This window comes from Chiroxiphia lanceolata, chromosome 6 (genome assembly GCF_009829145.1).
Source record: "Chiroxiphia lanceolata isolate bChiLan1 chromosome 6, bChiLan1.pri, whole genome shotgun sequence".
NCBI lineage: Eukaryota > Metazoa > Chordata > Aves > Passeriformes > Pipridae > Chiroxiphia > Chiroxiphia lanceolata.
The window spans coordinates 5,030,694-5,055,570 of record NC_045642.1 but is presented as its reverse complement, the minus strand read 5'-3'; the positions used below and the strand labels follow the sequence as shown (position 1 = coordinate 5,055,570).

At 40.7% G+C, this 24,877-nt stretch overlaps 2 protein-coding genes across 2 annotated transcripts in view; both read left to right on the top strand.

Moving 5' to 3' along the window:
- Positions 1-2,169: 2,169 nt before the first annotated feature.
- On the top strand, positions 2,170-8,971 carry CD59 (CD59 molecule (CD59 blood group)). The gene is made up of 4 exons (XM_032692414.1): positions 2,170-2,420; positions 5,164-5,236; positions 5,907-6,008; positions 7,402-8,971. The coding sequence occupies exons 2-4, from the start codon at positions 5,173-5,175 to the stop codon at positions 7,593-7,595; spliced, it is 360 nt and encodes a 119-aa protein (XP_032548305.1). The 5' UTR covers positions 2,170-2,420; positions 5,164-5,172; the 3' UTR covers positions 7,596-8,971.
- Positions 8,972-14,312: 5,341 nt separating this feature from the next.
- Positions 14,313-24,877, top strand: part of LOC116789047 (golgin subfamily B member 1-like) — a 37,113-nt gene continuing 26,548 nt past the window's right edge. The window contains 11 exon segments of the mRNA XM_032692370.1: positions 14,313-14,378; positions 17,718-17,775; positions 18,414-18,557; positions 19,341-19,487; positions 20,408-20,530; positions 21,106-21,273; positions 21,630-21,815; positions 22,699-22,821; positions 22,999-23,112; positions 23,962-24,283; positions 24,656-24,765. Of these exon segments, the coding sequence (XP_032548261.1) occupies positions 17,731-17,775; positions 18,414-18,557; positions 19,341-19,487; positions 20,408-20,530; positions 21,106-21,273; positions 21,630-21,815; positions 22,699-22,821; positions 22,999-23,112; positions 23,962-24,283; positions 24,656-24,765 (1,482 nt within the window). The 5' untranslated portion in view covers positions 14,313-14,378; positions 17,718-17,730.

Below are 24,877 nucleotides of genomic sequence, written 5' to 3'. Positions count from 1 at the left end.
TCACTCTTTTTTTTTTTTTTTGTTTAGGGAGTGGTTCTCCTTGGGTTGTTAAAGATGAGCTGTAATAATTGCTGTCTGTGGGAGAAGTCACAATACAGGACAGTGCTGTTCTCTCAGCTGCAGTGGGGGGGTGTGAGGCCTCTGCTGGTGGCCAGGGGTGTCAGTGGAGTGAGGAGGGAAGCAGGGAAGTGACAGGTTGCTGTTACTGCTCCAAACAGTTAGTGTTTGTGACAGGGAGGTTATTTCTTAGCTCCAGGCAGCTATTTTAGCAGAGGGTGTATTCGCCCAGAGCTGCCAAAAGCGTTGTAGCTCTTCAGGATGTGCATTTGAGGTGGGGCTGAAGGCAGTGGCTCTCCCCACCCCACCCAAAACTGAAGGTAATGCCAGGGAGGTGTGAATCACAGAATCCCAGGATCGATGTGAAGTGAAAAAGAGCAGCCAAGACCGTTGAGGAAAACAAGGAGTTGATTTTCCTCAGCACTGCTGGGCTGTCAGAATCTTCACGGAGCAGCAGGAGAGAATTGAGTGAGATCCTGCAGGTTTTGGGCAGGTGTAACACCCACCACACAGTGCATCCAGCTGCCAAATTCTTCCTGTGGTCACTGTAATCCAAGATCTGTAATCAGATTATAACACTCAACACAGGAATGTCCTTCACTTCCTTTGGCCGCCATCCTGCAGGTGCAGCCTGAAGTTCTGCCACCTGGCTCAGATCTGACTCTGATACTGGTGCTCGGTTAGGACTTCACCTGGCAAGGTAAAACCAGCCCTGTTAACCCTGGCACATCCAACACAAATATGAAACTAATCTCATCCTTTTTCTGTCCATGGAAGAGCCCTACACTGACAGTCTCTTTATAACTGTAAGATTCCTTCAGCGTTTTTGTGGGATTTTGCTGGTTGAATGATATAATGGAGAGGACCTTTGGCCATGATTTCCTTGCTATGACTCCATCACATGAGAGAAAAACAAGTGCTGTGCTGGACAGTTGAAAAAAAAAACCAAAACAAAAGTTGCTATGCAAGTTATTCCAGGGCTAGTTTTAGTTTTTCCTGACATTGTTTAATCCCTCAAAGTTTATGCAAAGAATGTAAAATGAAAAATTCAGCTGGAGTTGGAAATACCATTTATCTGTGATAATACAGATGTGTGCTCTGTTGGAGGGACTAGTGACAGATTTTGGGAAGTTAAAACAGGCAAATGTTCAGCTTTGGCTGAAGTTCCTTGTTCCCAGTTCCTCATTTAACTGAATTTATAAGGGATTTTTTCCTATCAAGTATTAATTGGGTGGATTCTCACTTAATAAATTGCACCCAATAACCCACAAGTATCTTACCCTTATATAATTTTGCTTTTATTTATGGCTTAAACAGAGGTAAAACCTTTTAGACATTTATAAGATCATAATCTCAGGTGACCGATAATCATTTTACCACATCAACAGAATCTAATATAACTTTTGAGTGATTTGGGGTTTGCTTCAGGTTTAGCAAATAAATTGGCAGTTTTGGTGTGGTAACAAAAATAAATCCAAGATTCCTTTTGAAATACAACTGGTTTACATGTGTTTAATATTGTACTCAAGTCGGCACTCAACTTTTTTTTTCCTAAATAGCACTGATCTAAGTCAATGTAACAAAAAAAAACCCTTTTGGTGTCCTCAACTACATTTCTGTTGCTCTTCTTCAGTGTTTTTCTAGGTTGTGGATGTTTAGCTCTATATTCAGCTGCCTCTGGAGGAAACTGCCACTTTCCATTCCTGGTTTGTTCCTTTGTGTGTTCTAAAAGTCTTGTTTACCCTAATCTATTAATTCCCACCATAAGGCCCTGGGGAGACCTTAAAGCACCTTCCAGTGCCTAAAGGGGCTCCCAGGGAGCTGGAGAGGGACTTTGGGCAAAGGCTTTGAGTGATAGGACAACGAGGAATGGGTTCCCATTGCCAGAATGTGGGTTTAGACTGAATATTGGGGAGAAATTCTTGGCTGAGAGGGTGGTGAGGCCCTGGCACAGGTTGCCCAGAGAAGCTGTGGCTGCCCCATCCCTCGGAAATATTCCAGGACAGGTTGGACAGGTCTTGGAGCAACCTGGACTAGGGGAAGGTGTCGGAGTTGGAAAGAGATTACCCTTCCGGTCCCTTCCAATCCAAACCATTCTAGGGGCTTGACCACGAGTGGCGACGCATGACAGGCTTCGGGAAGAACGCGCGGGAGGGCAGCAGCCGCGTTCCCAAAAACCCTTCTCGGCCTGTGGAAGCAGCGACTGCACAGCTACCGCCCGTTCCCGCTCCCCTGGGATCACTTCTCCCGCCCTCGGCGGCCCGTCACCGGGAACTCGGCGCTCCGCCCCGCCCCGGGGGTGGCACAGGCAGCGCCGCAGCCCCCGCTCCGCTCACACCGAGCGGCAGCAGGGGCCGGGTAAGGTGAGTGGCAGCGGGGCCCGGCGGGCAGCGGCGGTGTGGGGAGAGGAGTGTGGGGGGGAGGGAAGGCTTTTCCCGGGAACTGCGGAGGTTTGGCTTGGCAATGTGTGTTTACGCCGGTTTTAAGGTGGTGGTGTTTTGCCCGTGCCCGGAGCTGTCCTGAGTCACGGCGGCGGAGCGGCCGCACCGCACTGCGCTAACGCGGGGCGGCCGCGGGGCCGGGGTGCTGCGGGCACCCCTCGAGCGGCGCCGGGGAAGGGAGCCGGGGGCACCTGCGGGGGTCTGGGAACGAGTGACCTGGGCAACTGTGCAGCCCGCTGCTCCCCGCAGGCGTGGGGCTCGTGATGCTGTTCCCTGGTCCCCGCAGGAATGAGGCTTTGTGGTGATGTTTCCTGGTTCCCGCAGGGACGGGGCTCGTGATGCTGTTTTCCTGGTTCCCGCAGAGATGGAGTTTGTGATCCTGTTCCTTGTGTTTTTGGTCCTGCTCCCTGGTCTCCCCAGGGATGGGGTTTTTGGTTCTGCTCCCTGGTCTCCATAGGGATGGGGCTTGTTGGTCCTGTTCCCTGGTCCCCGCAGGGATGGGATTTGTGGTCCTATTTTCTGGTCACCGTAGGGATGGGATTTGTGGTCCTGTTCTCCCATTCTCTGGTCCCCATGGGATTCGTGGTCCTGTTCTCTGGTCCCTGCAGGAATGGGGCTTGTGGTGCTGTTTACCCCATTCTCTGGTCCCCACAGGGATGGGGCTCCTGGTCCTGTTCCTCTCTTCCCTGGTCCCTTGCAGGGATGAGACTCGTGGCCCTGTTCCCCTTCTCTGATCCCTGCAAGGATGGGGCTTGTGGTCCTTGTCCCCTGGACATCCTGCAGGAATGGGGTTTGTGGTCCTGATCCCTGGTCCCTGCAGGGATTGGGGCTCATGGTGCTGTTCCCTTTTTCTTGCCCCTTTCTGTCATAAATTGTGATTTATGGTGGCAGTAGCAGCAGGTTTGTCCGCCTGCCCTCTCCCAGGTGAGACTGCAGAGAAATTCTGTTTCACAACGACGCACTGAGCCTTTCATTGCAGTTGTTGTTTCTTGTCATTGAGGTGGGTTGGATGCTTGGATTAAAAAAGCAGTTTAGAAAATTCAGTCTAGGAAATGTTTTTGGCTTTATTTCTTTTAAGCCATGATGTGAATTGCTGTCTCTATATATTATTTTTTTAAGCTAAAGTTTTCCTGGTTTTAAGCTAAAGTTTTCTTCCCTGTCATTCTGGAGTACAGAAACGATTACTCATTTCACAAAAACAGACTGGTTGAATTACTACTGGCCCTGATGATTTTTATTCATTTGCCTTATATTTATTCTGGTCATGACTTGGTTTTGCTAAAAGGCGAGACTGTTTTCCCATGCTGACACATTGGGTGACTGAGGACTCCTGGAAGATGGAGAGATTCCAAGGGAGGTTCTGTTTGCTGTCCAGAATGGCTCTTGCTGTAACCACCAGACCAACAGCCCTTCTGCAGATTCACGTCACTGTGGGATGAGCCTGTGGCCTTGAAGAGCTTCTTTTGCAAAGTTGTTTACCCCAGAAAAATCAACTCATCTTGCACATTATGGTTATGTTTTTCTTAGTTTTCCTGCTCTGCAGTGGGTCATACAGACAGGGAAAAAAAAGGTAGTAGCCCTTTTTTTTTGTTGTTGCATTTTTTATTTTGTTAGACATGGGTTTTTTGTTGTTGTTGTTGAATGGGATTTTTTTTTTTGTCAGTAGGAAAATTAAAAAGGGTTGAGAAGCATTTAAATATTGTTTTGCTATGAAACCGTCTTTTCAGTCTTCCGAGAGAAAAAAACTCCAGCCTAGCATGGTTATGGCTGCATGTAGAAATAGCTTCAAGCAGAATTAACAGGGTCAAGAGCAGTGATGTGATGATTTTATCATGTGTAAAACTTGTTGAATACCTTTAATATTCTGGGACTTTCAGTCCCTCTTGGGCTTTGAAGACAAGCATAAAATCATGCCCTCCTAGCCCTCCTCTCCCCTCTGTGCCTGCTTATGCCTTCTCTGAATATCCTACTCTGCAATAGCAGAGATTTTTAGTGGGAGCTCTGATTACAGTTCAGACTCTGTGCAGAAATCTGTCTAATAACTCCTGCTTTGGAGCTGCCTGTGTTCAAATGAAATCCTGCCCTTCCCATCTCCCTGCTGCCCATGGATTGCAGCAGTCATGGAGACCTGAGCCATCGCTGCAGGCACTTGGTGGGTTATTGAATATGTCACTCCCTCAGGGAGAGGGAGAAATTTTGGGAGAGGACAGGCGAAAGCTCCTTTAGAACAGCCAAACCTCTTGCAACACCATGAGAGAGAAGAAAGGAGCACAATCTGGCTCCAGGGTTATTGGGGAATTGCTGTGAAAGAAAAAGCATTTGAGACATAAATAGCCTTTTTTTTGTTGTTGTTAGGTGCATTTGTAGCTGTGAGGAATAGGGAGACCTGTTGAATGGTGTAATCAGAAAGGAGAAATGAGACCCATCTGAGCCTGTCAGGGCTCAAATATCAATTCTCAGAATAAAAATCCCGTTCTCAGAATAAAAATCCTCTCTTGGAAAGTGAAGTTATTTTTCTCTCTTGTCTCTTCCTGTTTCTCCTGGCCAATGCTTCCAGTTCCATACTGAAGTCTCGAAGTCTGGATTCCTCACTGGGGATTTTGCTAGTTCCATGTGGCTTTTAAATATAATTAACATGTAACATCTCTTTATGCCTTCAAACTAGGGAGGAAGCATGACCAAGATGAACTTCATCCTGTTAACTGCCTGCATTGTTCTGGTTGCTTTTTGTAGTTTTGGTGAGTAGAAGGGAGGGACCTTCCTATGTAATGTTGTGACAGGGGCTGAGAAAGTCATGGCAAAAACACCAGAGAAGGAAAAATAGCCTGGATTATTTCATACCACTTTGGGGAATGACAGTGACCTTTGAAGCAGGGCTTAGTTTCTCTCTTAGTTTCTGATTGTCTTGGGTCAGAAGAGAGAATCAGGATGTGATGCTGCTTAAAACAGCAACAGACTGTGGTGGTTTGCTGCTGGAAGACTGGATGATTTGGAAACCAGTTTGTAGTATGAGAGAGAGATATGAAATAAAATAGGGATAGAATAAAATTGTGCTGAAAGTGTCATTGCCTGTTCTTTCCTGCCTGGAAAAGGCAGTCTTTTAAGAGCAGATGAAAGAAGCAAAAATTTAATACCTTGTTCTGCAGGCATATAATGGTGCTTTTAAAAATGACATGAGTACATGCTTCAAAATCTGCCTTTCAGAATTGCCAGTCTTGATTTGTACAACTGACATAAGCTCAATTTTAGCTGAAGTCTTGAGTTTAATAATTTTAGCTTGAGTTTAATAACCAGGCATTTGTTTTGTGACAGTTAGATGCAGACAGTGATTATTTTTTTTTTCATTTTTAATGCTGCTGCTCTCTCAGTGCTTGATTATTCAGTAAAGATAAACCCTTGTTTTCTTAGGTTCTACCCTAAGATGTTACCACTGTGAGAACAGCCCTTCCTTGTGCAGGTCCAACAGCACTTGCTTAACGAATGAAGATACTTGCTTGCAGATGAAATTCGGTATGTATGGTGTCCCACAGACCTAAAATAAACACAACTTGTATCAGTTTTCATCACCTGTGCATCTCTAATCTGGCCTTAGTATGCATTTCTAAGCCTCACTCAAAAGAAGGTTGCAAATCCTTTTGAAGGTCATGCTTATATCCAAGCAACTGATAATGTAATGATGATTTAGGCAGTTGATTTATAGTTGTACAAGCGTATATACAGATGTCTGTATATCTAGATTTAAGAAACAAACAAACAAAGAAACAAACAAAAACCCACCCGAAGGAGCTGGAAAAAAATAGGAGACAGCGCTGACTTTAAAATACAAACTCTTTGCCCTGAATTTGTTGTGCTTTAAGAACAGATAAAGAATGTGCAGCCCACAAAATACACCTAAAGATGAATACTCTGTTGTTTAAGAATTGTCACTACTAAAATAAATTCACTTTTCCTGAGGGTGAAGGAATTGTCATAGAATCGCAGAATGGTTTGGGTTGGAAGGGACATTTAAAGATCATCTAGTCCCACCCCCCTGCAATGAGCAGGGACATTCTCAACTAGAGCAGGTTGCTCAAAGCTCTGTCCAAGCTGGCCTTCAGTGTTTCCAGGGAAGGACCATCCACCACCCCTCTGGACAACCTCTGCCAATGTTTCACCACCCTTATGTGCTCTTCAAGCTCTGTCTCCTGCATATTCTTCCCTGAAAGGGCTGTCGAGCCCTGCCACAGGCTGCCCAGGGCGGTGGTGGAGTCACCATCCCGGGGGGGATTTAAAAGCACGATTTATTGAATCCAACATCTGCATTTCTCTTGGATTGCTGGTGATAAATGCAGGAACTGGTGATAAATACAGGAACTGTGGAGTAGCTCCATGGAGCGCTAACAACACCGTTGCAATCACAAGCTTAATATCCCAGATCACCACTCAGCATAGCTGAGGGTGCAAGACTTAGCAAAAGGTGTCCCTTCTGTGGAGGGTGAGGGGGACAAACCCACCCACCAGTCCCTGCAATTTCATGTCTCATCCCCCAGTTATTTTCTGTGCATTTTACACCTTATTAACCACTGTTGTGCAAAGTGCTGTGGTGGGAGTGTGGTCAAACTTTCCCTGCCTTTGTGGGCACGTGGTAAGGGTTATTTCTTGGTAGGAGGTGAACAAAACATTTGTGGGTATCAGGTGTAAGTGAGGCTGCAGAGATTCCACCTCACTCCACATTCATCCCCGATGCCATGGCAACACAGACCACTCCATCCAGTTACTGTGTTTACACCATGTCACATACTGAGCTTTGCATTTTCTCCAGCGTTTTATGCTTCCAACACGAGGCAGTGCTTTTCTCTTTGTACCAACAATGGTATTACTGTCAATATGCTCTTAATCTGTTTAATTCATTTTTTTTTCATAGGTAAATTGAGAACTTTCTCCTGCTGGAAGTTTTCCCAGTGCAACATGAATGAAATTGCCGAATTCTTCCAGCTGGATAATTTTGAATTCTTCTGCTGCCAACACGACCTGTGCAATGAGGGGGCCATTACTGAGGTTAACAAAGCAGCCTTCAGTGTTGCCTCTGTAATGGCCATGTTATGGATGCTCCTGTAATAATCCTGATTCCTATGCTGTACTTCCAAGCTGAAATTACACAAAACCATTAACTCTTTTCTATATTGTACTTCTCACATTTTCAGTTCCTATCTGTGGGCAGAAACATCACCTTTCCATTCTAAATTCTGTTTCCTGAGATGTTATCTGTTAGATCACTGTCTCCACTCATGGGAAGGAGATGTGTGCTGTTACCAGTTACTGAGGTGTTTTATCTGTCCCCATATTCATAGGGAAGAGAACTTATTAGGAAGTAGTGTTATTATGTGGAGAATTGGGACAAACTCCAGTGGGTGGTGTGAAAGAGAAGAAACACCACAGTTTTTCTGCTGGAAACCATCATATTTTTACTGTCCCATAAACTGTAATTATTGGGTGGCATTTCTGTGGGGTTTGGTTTGTTTTTCTTTGGATTTGCGCTCACCACAAGAAGTGTTGGCTCATAAGTATGACCTTGCTGCAGGCTTCTGAGGATGGAAATATTCAGTTTAAAGTAATGTAGACTCTTTGTTTCCATCACTGTAACATTTTTTTTTAAACAAGCCAATGATATAACCTTGTCAAGTACTGTTATTTTGAGAGAAAGCATCTACATTTCTTAAGCCAAAACCAAAATAATGCTGTAAATGAAGAACACTTTTCCCTTTTTTTTTTTTCTTATATATATTTCTGTGAGCATGTAGACAACATGTGCTGGCTTCTTTTTTTATTTTCCTCATACATTATCCATGCCTAGGATTTTAACTGAGCATGTGCTTTGCACTGAGTGTTTATTGGTATACTGAAAATTGATTATAAAATGCTAAAGACTTGAAATGGCACATCTAGTTTACTTTCCCACCTAGTTGGGTTTGGTGAAAACAGTGACGTAAACTTAACCTTTCAAGCTTCCACCTAAGAGTATTAAAATCTTGCAGAACTTTATTTTTTTGACTTTTATGCAACTCTATAAATGCCAATGCACAGTATAAGTGTGTTTATATAGCATGAATAGAAGCTGCTCAGTTTGGATGTGTAAGAGGTCTGGAGCTGGAGTAGTCCATGGTGGCCTTTGATACATCTCTGGTACCTGGGGACCTTCTTGATCAGGTATGATGCCAAATTCTCCTTTTTCTCTTCTGGAGCTGTTGATATGTCCCTCCCAGAGTTGAGGTCCACTGCCGATGGAATATCCTCTTCTTGAGGACCCTCTGCAGGGTGCTGGTGATGTCAGTTCACCCAGGCAGGATGAGGGCGTTGCTCCATATCCATGGTGTGCTCTGTGACGTGTCTTTTGGTTAAGCTTATCATAGCTGTGAGAGTATCCTGGGATCTGTCCTGTCACTCCAAATATGGAAGTCATCCTGTCTTTGATTAATAAAAATGTCAAAAAAGAATATGTGGAGTGAGTGTGTGGTGATTTATCAGCCTGATATTTACAGTTGGATACAACTCCAGTCATTTCCACGAGAGGTGCATCCAGACTTCCCATCCAGAGACTCTCAGCAAGTTGCAGGTAGACTTCTCTCCTTCCTTCTTCTTATTTCCCACCTGATTAACAAAAACAGACACTAGAAGATAGTAATTTCTGCACAGTGACCAAACTCAGGATCGTTTTAGGTGAAAAAGTATTAAAGCACTAACTCAGTGTAAAGGGGGGAAGGTTTGTAGCAGATTGGTGTCATTTGTTGGACAAGCTGATAGTTCCTTATGCTTAAATCATCTTGGTTGCAGCATTTTTTCTCTGCTGTATAGCCAACACCTCTCTTGATGGTGGCACTTTTTAACTTGTTTTATTGCTGTATGGTCTGCATATATAAAATATTCTGCTTTTTTAATAAGTGCAAACAGTAGCTCTGTATTTTGTCTGAGTTCAAACAATCATTTTTAATATTTTGTTTATAGCCTTGAACACTTTTTGTGTCTAATTGATTATATTTCTCCTTCCTTCCTCTTCTAGAAGCAGTTTTGAGCAGTAGAAGGCCACTTTTTTTGTTAAGATGAACAGCAACATTGTTTAATTCCTGTTAGGTTTGCATTTTCTGAGCCTGCAATGGGCTGCCTGATGAGCTCTCCTGGAGGCTGTGGAACAGCCTTGAATTTTGGCTCTTCCGCCACTGCTACTGTGTCACGTCCAGATTTCATGGCCAGTCCTCAAAGACGGGTAACCAGAGCCGTTAAAATCTTAGATGAAATACTGGAATTTGATCTAAAATTCCATTTAGTTATGGTAAGACAGTCTAGTGGAAGAGCAGCAGGAACCCCAAGTCCTCTTCTGCCACTGGTTAGCTCCCAGCACCTGCTGGTGCCTAGGGTTATTCCCAGTCTTTGGGGTGGGTCTCACAAAATGGAGCTTGAACTCCCAGGGACTCCTAACTTTAGGCCACCCTCAGTGGGAAGTGCAGCTGCCAGGTATTAAGACACAGGATAACGGAAGAGAAGTTCAGGGTGACCTTCTGTATCACTGTGCAAAGGTGTCTCTTTGCCCTCTGCAGTGAGTGCTGGGTAACTTGCCACCTGTCTGGATTGTTTTGATTTCATTTTGTAATTATCTAAATGGTTTGCTCTGCTCTGAATTAGAGGCATAATTCAAACCTCAGCCTTAGCCATTTACCTCTGAGTGTGCTTTTTATGCCAATACACATCATTTATATACTAATGGCCCTCTAATCATCAAATCTAATAATCAGAAGATGATTAGATGATCCCTGCATCTACTTCTCAATATTCATTGCTATCATAACCAGTAGTCCCTGGGTTTTTTTGGGTCACAGGTTACACAGGAACAAGAAGAAGGAGGTAACAAATGGAAGGGGTAGCAGCAGCAGAAATTCATTCTTGTGACCTGTCTTTACCATTAATTCCTCTCTCAAGCCCTCATCCTACTTTCTGCCTTCTGCATAGTGGTAACCAGCTTTCTTTGACTTGAACTTGGGCATGGAGAGCTTGGAATTTTCATGGTACTGGTAGGAATGTGGGGCTGATATACTCGGTTGATAGGAATTTGGCTTCATCCTGTGTGAAGTCCTACTCTGGTTTTACCAACCCTCATCAAAGATGAGGTGGGATGTCTCCATGTTATTTCAGGATGCAGGATACTGTGGAAAGGAGCAGATGCGTGGGAGAGAGCAGAGAGGCAGAGCAAGCAATTTCCTCCCACTGCTATTTGGAGTGAGAGGAAAAAGGAGGCTGACCAGTGAGCAACTTTATTTTGTAAAAAGGGAGAGGAACTGCTAAGATAATAAAATAGTTCCAGTAGAGAACTGCACATTAAGTAACTCACTGTTGCACTAACTGAGGCATCTGGATACTGCTGTTATATAAATATTAAATGCATTTAGTAACAATGGTGTTCCTCCAGCTGGAAGAGAGTTTAACGTGTCTCTGAGGGGCTTGGATCTCTCTGCTAAATACAGTCAGTTCCAGGGTTGGCATCAGAGCAAGGGAGTTTGGCTGTGCCTAAACATCCAAAAGAGCATTGTCTGCAAGATCCCCATGTTCTGTTCAGGCAGAAACAAGCACTTTCTGACTCGACACAATGTTAATACTGCACTAATTAGGGCACTGCTAACACCATTCTGCTTTTGTCTGTGGGATCCCTGAAAGAAGGACCTTGTGATTTCTACTCCCATCTTCCCAAGAATAATTTATATACTGGGATAAAATCAAGACCTGCAGATGATATTATCTTTATGGGTTTATATTCTGTGTTGATCATTACAGTATGACAACTTACTGCATAGGAAAAACTGTCCTGGAGCCCAGAAAAGGGCCTGCCTTAAAAATGCATTTGGTTTCTTTCTTGTAAATGGAATGAATAAAAAAAAAAAAAAAAGTATTTGGAGCAAAGTTTCCCTCCTGATTAACAAAATCTCTGCATGTTATGCAATGTTGGTTCTATTTAAGTGTTTAGGAATCTTGCATTGATTTAGATGCTCCCAAATCCAGATCCCAGCCCTGTTCTGAGTCTGAGTTATTCATGGCACACTGCTGTTGTTCAGGAATAACAATTTAATTCCTCACTGCACAGGGTTGGCTTGTTGCTTAATACAATTGAAACCAGCCACTTACACCATTTTGATGGCTAAAGATGAGAGTGAAACACGTGCACTCCCATTTTCTCCTATTTCAGCTATTCGGAGATGCTGCTTTGGGGCAGCTTTGGAAAAAGATGGTGCTATGGAGGTACTGCAGGATGGGGATAAAATTACAAAGATTACAGGTTGAATAGATGGATGTTGTGGTCAGATTCACTTTGGAATTTGTCTGGGAGGCTGCTGTGAACAAAATTAATTGGAGCAGGAAATAGTGCAAACATGACTGCCTGCCTTGTGCTCTGCTAGGTGTGTGAGGAGCACAGTGCAATAATGAGAATATTGGCTTAAAACTTTCCATTGTTTTTTAAGGATCCAAGTTTCCTCTGGGTTTCATTAAAATGCACAATATTTTTGAATCACTCACAAGCCCAGCAGTGCAACAAGGTGTTTATTCCCCCATTTATATCCCACACAATCCTTATTCTCCAGGTGATTCTCCAAGAAGGGCTCTGCATCCAAGCCTGCAGTGCTGGAGTTTATTCTGTGCTCAGACTCCTATTTCCAGAGATGCTAATGTCTTCCAGAGAATTTCACACATCCATCATCAGCTGACATGTCACTAAGTGGTCCAGGCTTGGGTGAGAACATGCACAGTTCAGTATAATCATTTAGGTTGCATCCCAAAAAAATGAAGATAAGAGTCTGCAGCGTTGCACTAGGAAAGATTAAAATTATTAAAATGACAAACACATCTTGAAATCTGATTTCATTTCAAGTCTAATGGGTTTCTTCCTTCCTGCTCCCAGTCATGTTAATGTTGTAGGCTCCTGTAAATTAAGGTTTATTCTCTGTTCTGTGGTCTATAGGATGAAGTGATGCTTGTCTGGGGAATGCTAGGGCTGTAGCCCATAATCCAGTGCCAGATACTGCTGGAAAGCTGCAGTTTGCACACAGCTAAAATGACTATAAGATTACGGAAGATAAAATACAAAAGCTGCTGCTGTCAGATATGATGTACAGCTTTTGTACTTGTATGTTCTACACCATAGAAAGATGGAGGTGGTTTTCTTTTTTCTGCTTAGAAAAAGGATTTTCAATCCATTCCTCTCCCTGAAAGCTAGATCAATAAAACTATTGTTATGAAAATTGCTCTCCTAACTATACAGCAACCAGTTTTTCTAGTATGAAAGTGTTTTAACTTTATTTTTTTATATATATGTATATATATATATATATAAAATTCACATTATACACTACAATGTAATGAGGTGATGGAATTTTACTGGAGACTTTGGCATTGTTCAGCACAGGCCAGTTGTGAATTTTTGGGGTGCTGTGCACCTACTAAGAGGTACTTTGAGACCACAACTGAATGAAACTGGGTCTCTCTTCAGGAAATTTTTCAGAGTCATTCACTTTTCCCTAATGATATTTATACACATTGATGAGGTCCCCTCTCAGTCATCTCTTGAAGCTGGACAGCCCCAACTCCCTCAGCCTTTCCTCATAAGAGATGCTTCAGTCCCTTAATCAATGTTGTTGCCCTGAATTACCTTGATGTCATTTTTTAATTGTCTCAGAGGGTCATTTTTTATTTTTCCTTGGGTTACATTTTTGTTCTTCCTAACTTGTAATGTTTTGCTTCTGATGGAGCTGATTTCTCTCTCTACCTTGCTAAAATAATTACAGCTGAACCTGCTTGAGACAGAGGCACTTAGAAAATGGGGAATTTTCAGGTTCCTAACCCTTATTACAGTCAGATTCCAATTAACTTCTCTGTTACAAATCATGCAGTGTTAGCTCACTTCACAAAGGAATACTTACTGTTTGGGATAAAAGACACATTTAGATGGAATATAGAAAGTTGACATTACTGTATTCAGTGTTGAGGTACACGGGGATCACTCCACAAAACGTACATCACTCATCAAACCTTTTAATTATTTACGCATTTCAGCAAACACAGGAATTAGTTCAATGGCTTACAAGTCACATAGTTCTCTTTGTTAATTAGTATTATATCTTCTATCAGTTATCGGTTTCTCGCTTCTCATGCTAATTAGTCCACATTTTCAGTCTTTTTATTACCAGTCTTCCTGTTATCTTTTTATCATCTTTTTCCCAGATAGGGCATCTCTGGTTCATGTAACTTGTGTCTTTGTGGTAACTGCATTCTTGGTGTCCAGGTCACAACAATAAATAAATAAATTCCTCTCCCAGGTCTAAAAGAAATGAAGCACGTCAGGCCCTAAACTTTCAATTTGTTTTTCTAACACACGGACACCCCTGAGATCTTGTCATCTTGCATTAAACAAGAATATCCTCCCACTGCTGCACGGGCTCCTTTTTGAAGGGATACAATTTGTTCGGTGACAGGTGTTAAATCTCATCGCGTTTTTCACAAAGCGACGCGTGACCACCTGAGGGCAGCACAGGCCCGGTGGGTGGAGGTGCGACACAACATATAATAAATACACAGCAATGTGTAGGAGACGTATGTAACTCGTACGGAGTGTCCCCGTTTTTTTCACGAGAAGGAAGTTTAGGAATAACGCGACATAAACAGGGTAAAAATCCCCAAAAGCCGTGTGGAAGCGGGCAGTCCTCCGGGCCGCCAGGGGGCGCGGCGGCGCGGGCGGTGGCGGTGCCGCTCCCGGCGGGGCGCGGCGGAGGCTGCGGGGCCGCAGAGGCGGCGGCGGGGCCGTACCGGGGGCTGGGCGGGCTCGGGGCGCTCGGGGGGCTCGGCCGCCCCTCCGCCGCCCCGCAGGTGAGTCCGGGGGTGGGATAAACTTCTGCCCGGCTGAGCCTCGGCCGGTGCGGGTGAAGTCCCTCGGGGAAAGGCGCGGGGGGGGAGGGGTGAGGTGCGCGGGGGTCGTGGACCCCCAATCCCATGTGCTGCTGGAGCCGGGATGGGAATGATGGGAGTGATGGAAATGGCTCGTTCTGTTTCCGTCTGCCTCCCATGCACCTGCGCTGCTGTGGTCTGCCCTTAGAAAATAGTGCTTCGATTGTATGTTATTTTTATTATATGTCTATATGAAATAATACGTATTTATTATAGAAATTAATATAAATAATATGTATCACCGGGCCACTCTTAGAAAATAGTGCTTACCTTTTATGTAATTTTAATTATTTATCTATATGGAATAATACATATTTATTACAGAAATTAATATAAATAATATATATCACTGGACTACTCTTAAAAATGTTATTTTTGTTATTTATTATTTTTATTATTTATTGTTATTTTTATTTATTTTTAATCTGTATAAAATATTTAATCTATAAATAGAAATAGTATATATTATTCAATTAAATACTAATGCATATTATTATTAAATTATTATGAATAATAATTTATACTATTATAAAATAGTATATATTTTATATATACTATATAGTAGATATTATATATGATAAATAGTATATATTTTATATGTATATTTATACTATTATATACTATTATTCTTTAAATGTGGTCAGTGTGATCAGGATATAGTGCTTGTAACAGCTACATAAATATATTACTGTATTTTTACAGAGTGTGTGTGGTTTGGTTAACACAGCTCCAGTTTGTACTTCTTGCCTATATGTCATATGTTCATGTAGATTTTGCTCAAGATTTTGCCCAGGTTTTGGCCAGGAGCTCTTAGTTCATACATGACACAGATCTTTTGAAAACAAATTTATCTTGTTCAGCAGAAGAACCAACATCCAGACAAGGGTTAAACCAAAAGTGTGCAGATATGAGGAGAAAATAATTCTATTAAAATGGTTTGCTTTCAGTGGGCGTGTTCACAACAGAGAGTTTTTCCAGGAAATGGATTTAAAATAATAAAAGACTTAGCTGGGATTTTACACACTCTGTTTTTCTGCTTGTAGAAGAGAAGGAGGAAGGGAACTGCCCTTATATTCCTTGGTACTGAGAGGGGCAGAGTTCTCCCTCAGTGTTTTCTTCGACAGTCTGTTTCTGCAAGAGAAGGGGGAAAGGTCCTTCCTTAACAGCTTGATGGTGAGAGCTCAAATAAGTGCTTTTGAAGGCATTTTTTTATCAATATGATTTTGGAATAGATGTGTGAAAAGCTAGACAAACATCAGGAGTTCTGTGAGAGTCAGAAGACTGTTCCTCTGCCCAGGTAGTCACCTGGAGAGGGATTTGTAAGATTATAGTTCAGTGTTTTGCCATGTAGTTGGTCACCCTGAGCTGTGGGACTTGTGTGAGCACTGCACAATGAGCTGCTGCCCAAATCTGTATGTGCCCCTTGTGCTGGGCCCTGTGGTATCTGACTGAGGGGAGGAAGGTGGCTGGAAAGTGCCCAGGTGCATAATACATTGTTAGGTTTTCTTTAGCTGGATTTGGCTGCAGCTGGTAATGAATGAATATGAAGGCAAAGCTGCCATTGGGACTTTTCTTTTTTGGTAACATCCCGTTGTGATAAGAGCTGAAAACTCACTTGTACTTTGAGCATCAGAAGAAACTTGTTTCATAAAATTAAGTGGCATCTGTTGTATCTCGTGGAATTTGTGGAAGATAAGATTGTCCTGCTGTTCTTCAGTGAGGAAATCAATGGCCTGAAGTGTGTGGTGGATGCAGGGAATGGTTCTCAATGCAGCAGGGCATGTAAGATAAGCAGGATGAAGGGCTGGCAGTAATATGAAACCTTGACAGTGAGAGTGAGCAGGTTGAACTTGAAGAAAGGCAAATATCTGTCATTGAAACCTTCAGAGAGGAGAGCCACAGAAAATTTGGACTCCCTGCTTCTCTTATGCCTGGTGCCTGAGAGTGTCCTAGGCACAGTCTACCAGAGAAAGGGAAATGGGGATCAAAAATTTACCTGAATTGAGTTTAGATGTCCTTCAAGGAGAAGGGATCAAGTTGAATGGTCCAGAAGCTTTAACTTCTTGTCTGTACTCCAGAAAAATAGGAAAAATACATTGTTGCTGGGTAAGGAAAAGCCTGGTCAGTTTTATTTCCCAACATGATCTGGAAAACTTGTCAATATTTAGTGTCATTGGTGTAAATAACTACTCCTTTCTGCTGTGTTTTTAAGGTGTTCGGATAGAAATGCTGGCAGGTGAAGCAAACAAAATGATTGCATCAGCCAGGGCTGGAAATGAGCTAAAAAATTCATAAATGAAATACAAATGCACCACCATGTTACATCTAGTGAGTCATTGTGTCCTCTTTGTACCCGGGTAACCCTTTTATGTGTGTGGAAACGAGCTTTTCACTGAGAACAGCTTTGATGTTACAGCTCTGGAGTAGTTGTGAGAGGAGTTTTTTACTTAGGTTCTGTAATCCCATCCCCAAGCCCATGGTTTTAATGTTAGGAAAGATCCCTGGAGAATCCAGTTTGGCCTTGGAGGTGATGTGGGCCATAGATTGCAACCTGTGATTCCTGGGTTTAGCTTGGAAGTGCTAAACAGCTTTAAAAGCAGCCTCTGCTATCAGTCTGCATTCTTTTATAGATAAGACATGTGCTAATGTTGATTATAAACTGCTCTCCAAATTCAGGGTTGGCCTGGAAATGCCTATTTCAAAAGTCTCCAGTACAGATTACAAAGGACACATGATTTTCCTCTGGGTGTTGCTGTGTGAGAGGGAGAATTACTGAGCAGGTGCAGTGCTAGTTGTGTTTTTCAGATGTGCAGCAGTCACAACAATTAAAGCAGTTGGTTCTTTAGTGGTTTGTAACTTTCTGTATGATTTGTTAGAAATCCGCACTATTTTCCTGCAGTGGCAGGCAGTGTTTAAGGTCAGGTTAAATATTAAGCAGACTATATGTGGTTTGTATCTTCTATTTATATGTTGGAGAAGCAGCTGTGCTGAATGATAAAGACTTTTTTTGGATTATTTTTGGTAGTAGTGACATTCTACTGCCCAGCAGTTTTTAGAAAAGGCATGTTACACATATTTCATACATGATGTCATTATTTCTCAACAGCTGGTAATGTGGTGGAGATCAGAGGTGCTGTCAGAGTGAACAAATGAGTTTCAAGCATTTCACAATGAAGTACATAGGGAGAAGTCTGAATTAATTACAGCTTTCTGAGAGTCTCTGTTACTTACTGTGTTCTTATTTCATTTCTGTTTTCAAAGCCATCGTGGAGCTATGTGGAAATGGGGTAGTGGAGATGATTCTCCATCCAAAACAGTAGTAAGTGCTGAATTACTGTTAATATCTTAAGAATTTAATTTAACTTTTCTTATACTAATCATATGTATTTGCTCTGTTATAAAAGCGTTGTTTGACTAGCTTTGCCATGACAGTTCTAGGACTCTAAAAGTCAGGTTGTGTTCTTGTTTCTTATCTACTTGGTGTTTAATCTCTCATGCATAACCCAGCTGCTGTATTCCTCTTCCCTCTGCTTATCTCGCCCTGAGGAAACATTTGTAGGAATTATATAAGCTTTAGCCCAAGTGTGTTTCTGTGTAGAGTATTTTCAGTATCAATATTTTATTGATATTTATTTTATCTCCCAACACTGGTGGTTGTCACAACACAAATGCAATGAATGAGGAAATTCAGTTTTAAATACCTGGAATGCTTTGATGGTTTTGCTGTAATTCAAACTAATATTCCTAAAGCAGTTTTCAAGATTTACAGTTCTATGTGAGGATCAAACTTGCTAAAAATGGCCTGTTGTAGGGATGTATAGTAAATGTAAGTTTTAATATTTAATTTAATAAGATTTGCTGAATTTAAAAAAACCCCAAAACTCAAGACACCAGCTGCAGGCTTTTTGAGGTTGTCTACAGAATTTTGTTTGATCCAAGCACAATTAATCCCTGCAGGCTGCAGGCTCCCAGGATGCAGGAAACATGTCTGTGATGGATTTGACTGAACAGCTGACAAACACTGAGCAGCTGGTGACACAGCTAAAGGAGCTTGTCAGGGAGAAGGATGCTGAGCTTCAGAATAAAGACCTTCGATTAAAGGTACTGAGTGTGTGTTCTGTCAAAAAGATTATTTAAAAGACTCCTTCAGTCCTGTTTATAATGTTTTTGTAGATACAAATCTGTTACAGTAGCTCAAGGAACATGGTCACACAGAGCTGTTATGGTTTCTGGACATTGCTGCTTTTTCCCAGCATGTGTTTTGTTCCAGGATTGAACTAGGAAGAATTTATATCTAATATCCTAAAGATTTTTTGGGGGGTTGTTATTCTTTTCTCTGTTTTTTAAACACTCCTAAGGTTGGTCTGTTCCTGCAAGACTTATTTTTCCACTTTTTATAAAATATCTTCTGTGGTTGTGAACAGCCAAATGTTAAAATATTGAATTTTTTAAAACTCCACTGTGAATTAAGTAATCTTGTTAAACAAAATGAAATAAACTTGTATAGTATTATAAAATATTATTAATATTATTATAGAAAGTATAGTATTTTGTCTTCCTTTTTTGCATAAAAAAATAATTCTTCTTTTTAAAAAATCAAGTCCAGAACCTGTACAGTGATGAAAAAAACATGAAAATTTGTATCATGATGCTCTGGATTCTGTACACTAATAATAAACCATGTGCTGAAAGTTTAAATGATAGAAAGAAAACTTAAATAATGAAAATGAGACATTGCAATATCTCATCAGGGGAGATATTTTTTTTCTTTATTGCTTCAGATTTCTCCCTCTCCTTTTTTTTTTTTTTTTTTTTAATGGAAGCACTGAAGGAAGCAGTTGTCCATGGAGCTAATTTAGTCCTTCATGACTTTGATGTTTGTAGGAGGAGAAGGAATCTGCTGATGCCAAACTTTCCAAGCTGAAGCTGCAGAACAAAGCCAAGGTTGCATCATTAACCTCCCAGTTGGAAGAGCTTAAGAAGCAGTTACCAGTAGCAGGAGGCTTAGAGGCAAAAGCAGAACCAAAAAAGGTGAGTGTCCTCACATTTTAGACCATGTATAATTCCTGTGGGCAGTTTGCCATACTGGACTCCATGTGGAACCAAAGTTCACATTAGGATCAGGGTGCTGTCAATTCATCTATGTTGCTATTTAATAGTTTTATTTTTCTACAGACATTTAGAAAATTGTACATTCCTTTCAAATTGCTTTAGTAAAAAAAAAAAATTCTTACTGATCTTCATCTTATTATCAGCTCAAAGTTTTAACACATGTGAATCAGGAAGGAAACATTTTGAGAAGAAATGAAAACCTAACTTATTCCTTAGGAAATGGAAAACTTCGTAGCAAAATGTAAATTAAGTGTTGGAATGTTTCATTTAAGTGACAGGTGTTTTACTGTTAACAGAGATCTGTTTGTAGTAACACAGTTGTGCAAGTAGACACTTACTTCTTCAAAATAGCATATTTGGACTTCATACAGCTTCTAAAATAACTTTAGTGAGGCTTTGGTATTTTTAGGGCATTTGTTTTTTAAAACAGTTCTGAAAGGGAACAACGACAGCTTGTTGCAGTCCCTAATTGTCCTCAGAAACGTGCAGTGCCATTATTTATGATTCTGATCTATTTTGCTAATAAAGCATGCTTAGCAATTGCTCTCGATAACATAATTTTAGTGTTTATAACCCAGCAGTTACACCTATGGAAATTACTCATCAATAATTATCATTAATAATTTAAATACAGAGACTTTTACGAGCTTAATACAAATTCTGTGCCTGGTTTGTCCAGCTTCTACATGGAATATGGAATATATAAGAGAGCTGAAACACTTTTTCTCACTAATATTATTTGAGTAGGTAGAGGTACAGAAGCCAGGTGTTACCTGTTAATGGAAAGCAGCCATGTTTTCCCTATTAATGGAATGCAAACCTCCCTGTTTTTTTTTCAGGCATCAAAAGATGGTGACCAGGAAAATGCTGCAGCAAATCGTGGGAAAATATTAGTGCTGAGAAGGAGAATTGAAGAACTGGAATCCCAGATCACCCAGAAAAATGAGGAGTTACAAAAAAAGGTGGCATTTTACATGATGCCAAGTGTGTGGCTTTCCACATTTGTGTATAAGATTATGTTTAAATATATTTATTTAAATATGTAGTTAATTCTATGGTACTAAACACATATTCTGAGAGTTTTCTGTTGAGTAGAGGAGTTTATATGCTACAACTTCCCTGAGCAAATGCAGTGGAATTCTGTCATTTTGCCTTCAGTGAGCAGTGAATCCTGAATGAATGGAATAGGATACAGGAAGATGAACTTTGTGGGTATTTAAATCATGTATTTTGAACAAAAATGCTGGCTTGCTTCATTTGTTGCAAAAATGAGTCACAGCAGGAAGAAATGTAGGCAAGGGCTGATTACATGTGTTCTGGGGACATGACTGTTCTCTCGGGAAGGTGGCAGGAATGTGAGCGTCACAGAGAAAAAGGTTCAGTAAGTAAAGATTATACTTAAAATTGAACCAGTTATACATCTGACTGTAATTTTTTGAGTACCCTAATACGGGCAGTAAGGAAATAAATGCAAAGCAATCACCTGTGCTGTGGATGGAGGCAGAGATCTCAAGCAGTGCTGTGTTTTCACTTGCAGAGTGTTGAGCTGGAGGCCCAGCGCTGCCGTGGGGCTGAGATGGATTCCATGCTGGCAGAGAAGGAGAAGAGGTTGGCTGAAAGGGATGCTTATATCATGGATTTGCAGATGGCCTGTGGCTCCAGTGGGGCTGCCAATGAAATACCCCTGCCCAGTGAAGAATTGAAGGTATATCAGCACCTCAGATATAAACTCTCCATAGTGGTTTCAAGGAATCGGTGAATTCTGGTACCTCTCTGAAGCACAAATCCTCTGCAATTAATTCGTGAGAATAAAAATTCTTCACTGATTAGTTTCATTTATATTTACTTATAGTTTCATTTATCTTTATTCTGTTGTCATTACCGCTTACACCAATTAGTAGCAACTTCAGAATATGCTGAGAAATTTAATTCCAATTAAAACCCAACCTCAGTTTTGAGTTTAATGTTGTTCTAACTGAGGGAAGGGCTTCATGAGTGCTGTATTTTTTTTTTTTTTTTGGTGTCTATTCTGCTAATTGTCTTCTGGTTTGCAATTTAAAGAATCAGCTAGCAGCTAAAGAGTCATCACTGCAAAGCATGGAGATTCTAGTTCAGAACCTTACCAAGAAGGTTGTAGACAGTGAAGAAAAATGTAGCTTGTTCCAGGAACAGATTGAGAGCCTTAAAAATATTCAAAGCACGGAGAGAGAGTTTTTCCAAGGAAAAGAAGCCTCACATATGAAAAATGTAAGTAAACATATTGTAAAAATATTGATTATTTTTTGTGAGAGAAGTTGTGTCTTGGCTGTAGTGTTTAGGAAATTATATTTTTCATTCTAGATAATTTTTGATTAATGATCTATATAGTGTTCAGATGAAATTGTTAAATAATACTTAAAAATAAAAAAAAAAAAAAGTGGAGCTAGGGAGCATGTTACCCACTCCTTGATGTTACCAGGCTCTTCTACCTCCTTTGGAAGTTAAATCTCAAATTTTAATGTGATATGTGTGTTTTCTCAGCATTTGAGTTCTACCACATATGAAATTACTCATCTCAGTGTTTCCCACATCACTGGATGTCTGAGTTTATTTTATCTGTAACAAAAATGTTACCTTTGATCCTGAGCAGACCACACCTGTTCAGCAGCACGCAGGGAATTAGTTTGGATCCATGAGGGAGAAGACAGACAGCTGAGGCTGTAAAAGCCATTTTGGGGAGCAGATGTCACTCATACAAATTTGGGTAGGACATAGGTGAATTTATTCAAAATGTCATTAGCAAGATGCCAAAAGTTAGATCCAGTTCTTATAAAAATGATAAGAAGACTGAAAAACACCTTGGAAATAGAAAACAGATTTTTGAGGAGCAGACGGCTGAGTTTCAAAGCTGCCATTTGGGCTTAATTGATAGAAAGTTGCTAGAAATGAACGTGATATTTGACTATTTAGCGTATTTACTGTTAACTGGAAGTAATATTTAGGCTTAAATGGAATCCATTATCTTGCAGTGCCTTTAGTTAGACAATGCAGTGTACTTTTACTTACAAAAAGGACTTATAAACATTTACTTTTAAAAGTTTGCTTACACCTTTGTGGTCTGGTTTCATATTTACTTTCTTTGTGGTTTTAGGTACGTGTGCTTCAAAAAATCATCCAGGAGAAACAAAAGGAGCTGGAAGCACAGAGAGAAAAGCATGAGCAGGAGCTCTTTAGATTAGCTGCTAAATCTGATGCAAGTGCTGACCTAGAACAGGTTTGTTGCTTTGGAAACTCAGTAGCTTGAATTTGGAATCATGGAATTACTGAACTGTGACACAGTTCAGATGTCTGGCTGGGAAAATAAAAATCAGTCTTATTCATTCTCTTCTGAAAGTTTTAACTGCTTTATAGATTACTTGATTATTTAATTTAATTTATTATTTTTTTCTAGCTCCTAAAGGCCTTGAAACAGAAGCTCCATGAAAAAGAGGAGGTCATGCTTGGAAGGACACAGGTGATAGATGTCTTGCAAAAGGAACTGGATGACAAAGACCAGCAATTGAAAGTAAGAAATGGCATAAATGCACACTAAATTCATCAGGTCATTTACAACCTCAAAAAGCTGTCTGGTTTTACATGAAGATTAGTTTAGGCAGTTCTCTGGGAGGCTTTGACTATTTGCTAGTAATGCAACTGTAGTTTTTGAGACAAATATTAATTCCATTTGGGAAATTACCTTAAAGGAGAGTTAAAGTCCATAAAGTATAAGACTGTCAGCTCTCACTCTTACTTTGTCTTGATAATTTTGGGACCCCCCCACGTAGGGAAGACTTTGCTGTAAAAAGTTTTCAGTTTTTCTAGTTAGCAACTGCAGTGAGCCCCAAAACTGAGGCTTTTTGTTCCTGCCAAAGAGGGTGTTTTGCTAGTTTTGTGCCTTTCCTTTTGCTGTGTTGCAAAAGCAGAACCTAATCAAGGTTCTTTGTGTTTAAGCACCTGTCATGATCTCTCGTTTTAACCTCTGAATGATGCTGTTTCAGTTCAACAGTGTAGAAAGAGGATGTTGTGGTCTCTCAGCTAAAACAGGCACATTATGGCCTGCCTGGAGTGCCAGGTCCAGCACTTCAGCCTTTTTCCTTTTTCTTCAGTATTTCATAGAACCAAATATTCTTTTTTATTACATTTTCACCTATGGGAGAGGTTGCATGTGGTGCACTTAAATAGTGATGCCATTTAGATGAAGTTTTTTGAAAGTTAAAGCTGAGAAGCTTTTGTAGTAGAGCCAAGTTTCCAATGGTAGCCCTAATTTTTGATTGTAATGTATGTAGGAATACCAGTATAATATTTGACAGTGGTAGCAAAAATACTTTGCATTTAAATATAAATGTTTTTGTGTGTTGTGTTTATTTTTTAACAGGAGATTAATGAAAACCTGAAACGTCTCCTGTCTGAAAAAGAAAACCTCCAGTCTAAACTGGATGCTGAGAAACATGTAATGAGAGCCCAATTAAAAGACATGATGGAGAAACATGAGCTTGAAATGACAAAAGTTAAGGAGAAATATAACGCTGAACTGCATGAAATTCAAGAGAAACATGAAACTGAGCTGCAAGAGAAGGATCAGGCCCTGTTTCAGCTTCAGAAACAAGTGGCAGAATTGAGTGGGAGTGGACAGAGTAACTCCAAAGAAGCTGAAGATCTGGAATCTATAACCAAAGAGAAGATGGAAGATTTGGAAGGTATCCTTTTTAAACAGTTGTCGAATGGAAAGGGTTTCTTTGCCTCAGACTGTTGTGTATTTTAGGCCAATTTTGTACCTGTTGCAAGCAGAACTACATTAAATTTAGTGGAATATTATTGCCACACCAATTATAGTATCTATGATCAAGTGCTGTAATAATGAGGATTAGAGGATCACCAAGACAATCACATGAGCTATAAATTTCTCACTACGTTTCTGATTGTTATATTTTTCTGTAAATGCCTTTTTCTTCTCCAAGTGTATAACTTCCAATTGCTAAAGGAATTAACATAGTTAATCTTTCTGCTGTTTTAAATAGTTTGAAATAGTTTTAAATAATTTTAAATAATTTTTACTTCTTGTTTTTTAGTACAAGTGAAATTAAAAACAGAAGAGGCCAGCAAATCTGAAGCAAAGTTTCTGAAGATGAAAGCCTGGTCTAAATCAAGAATCAAACAGCTGGAGGATGAACTAAAAAATGTGTGTGTAACTTTCTTTAATACTCCATGTCTGTCTTAAACTACTGTGCTTAGAGATTTGATTGAAGAAAAGTAAAATATGGAATAAAGAGAATATTAAAATAATTTACTTG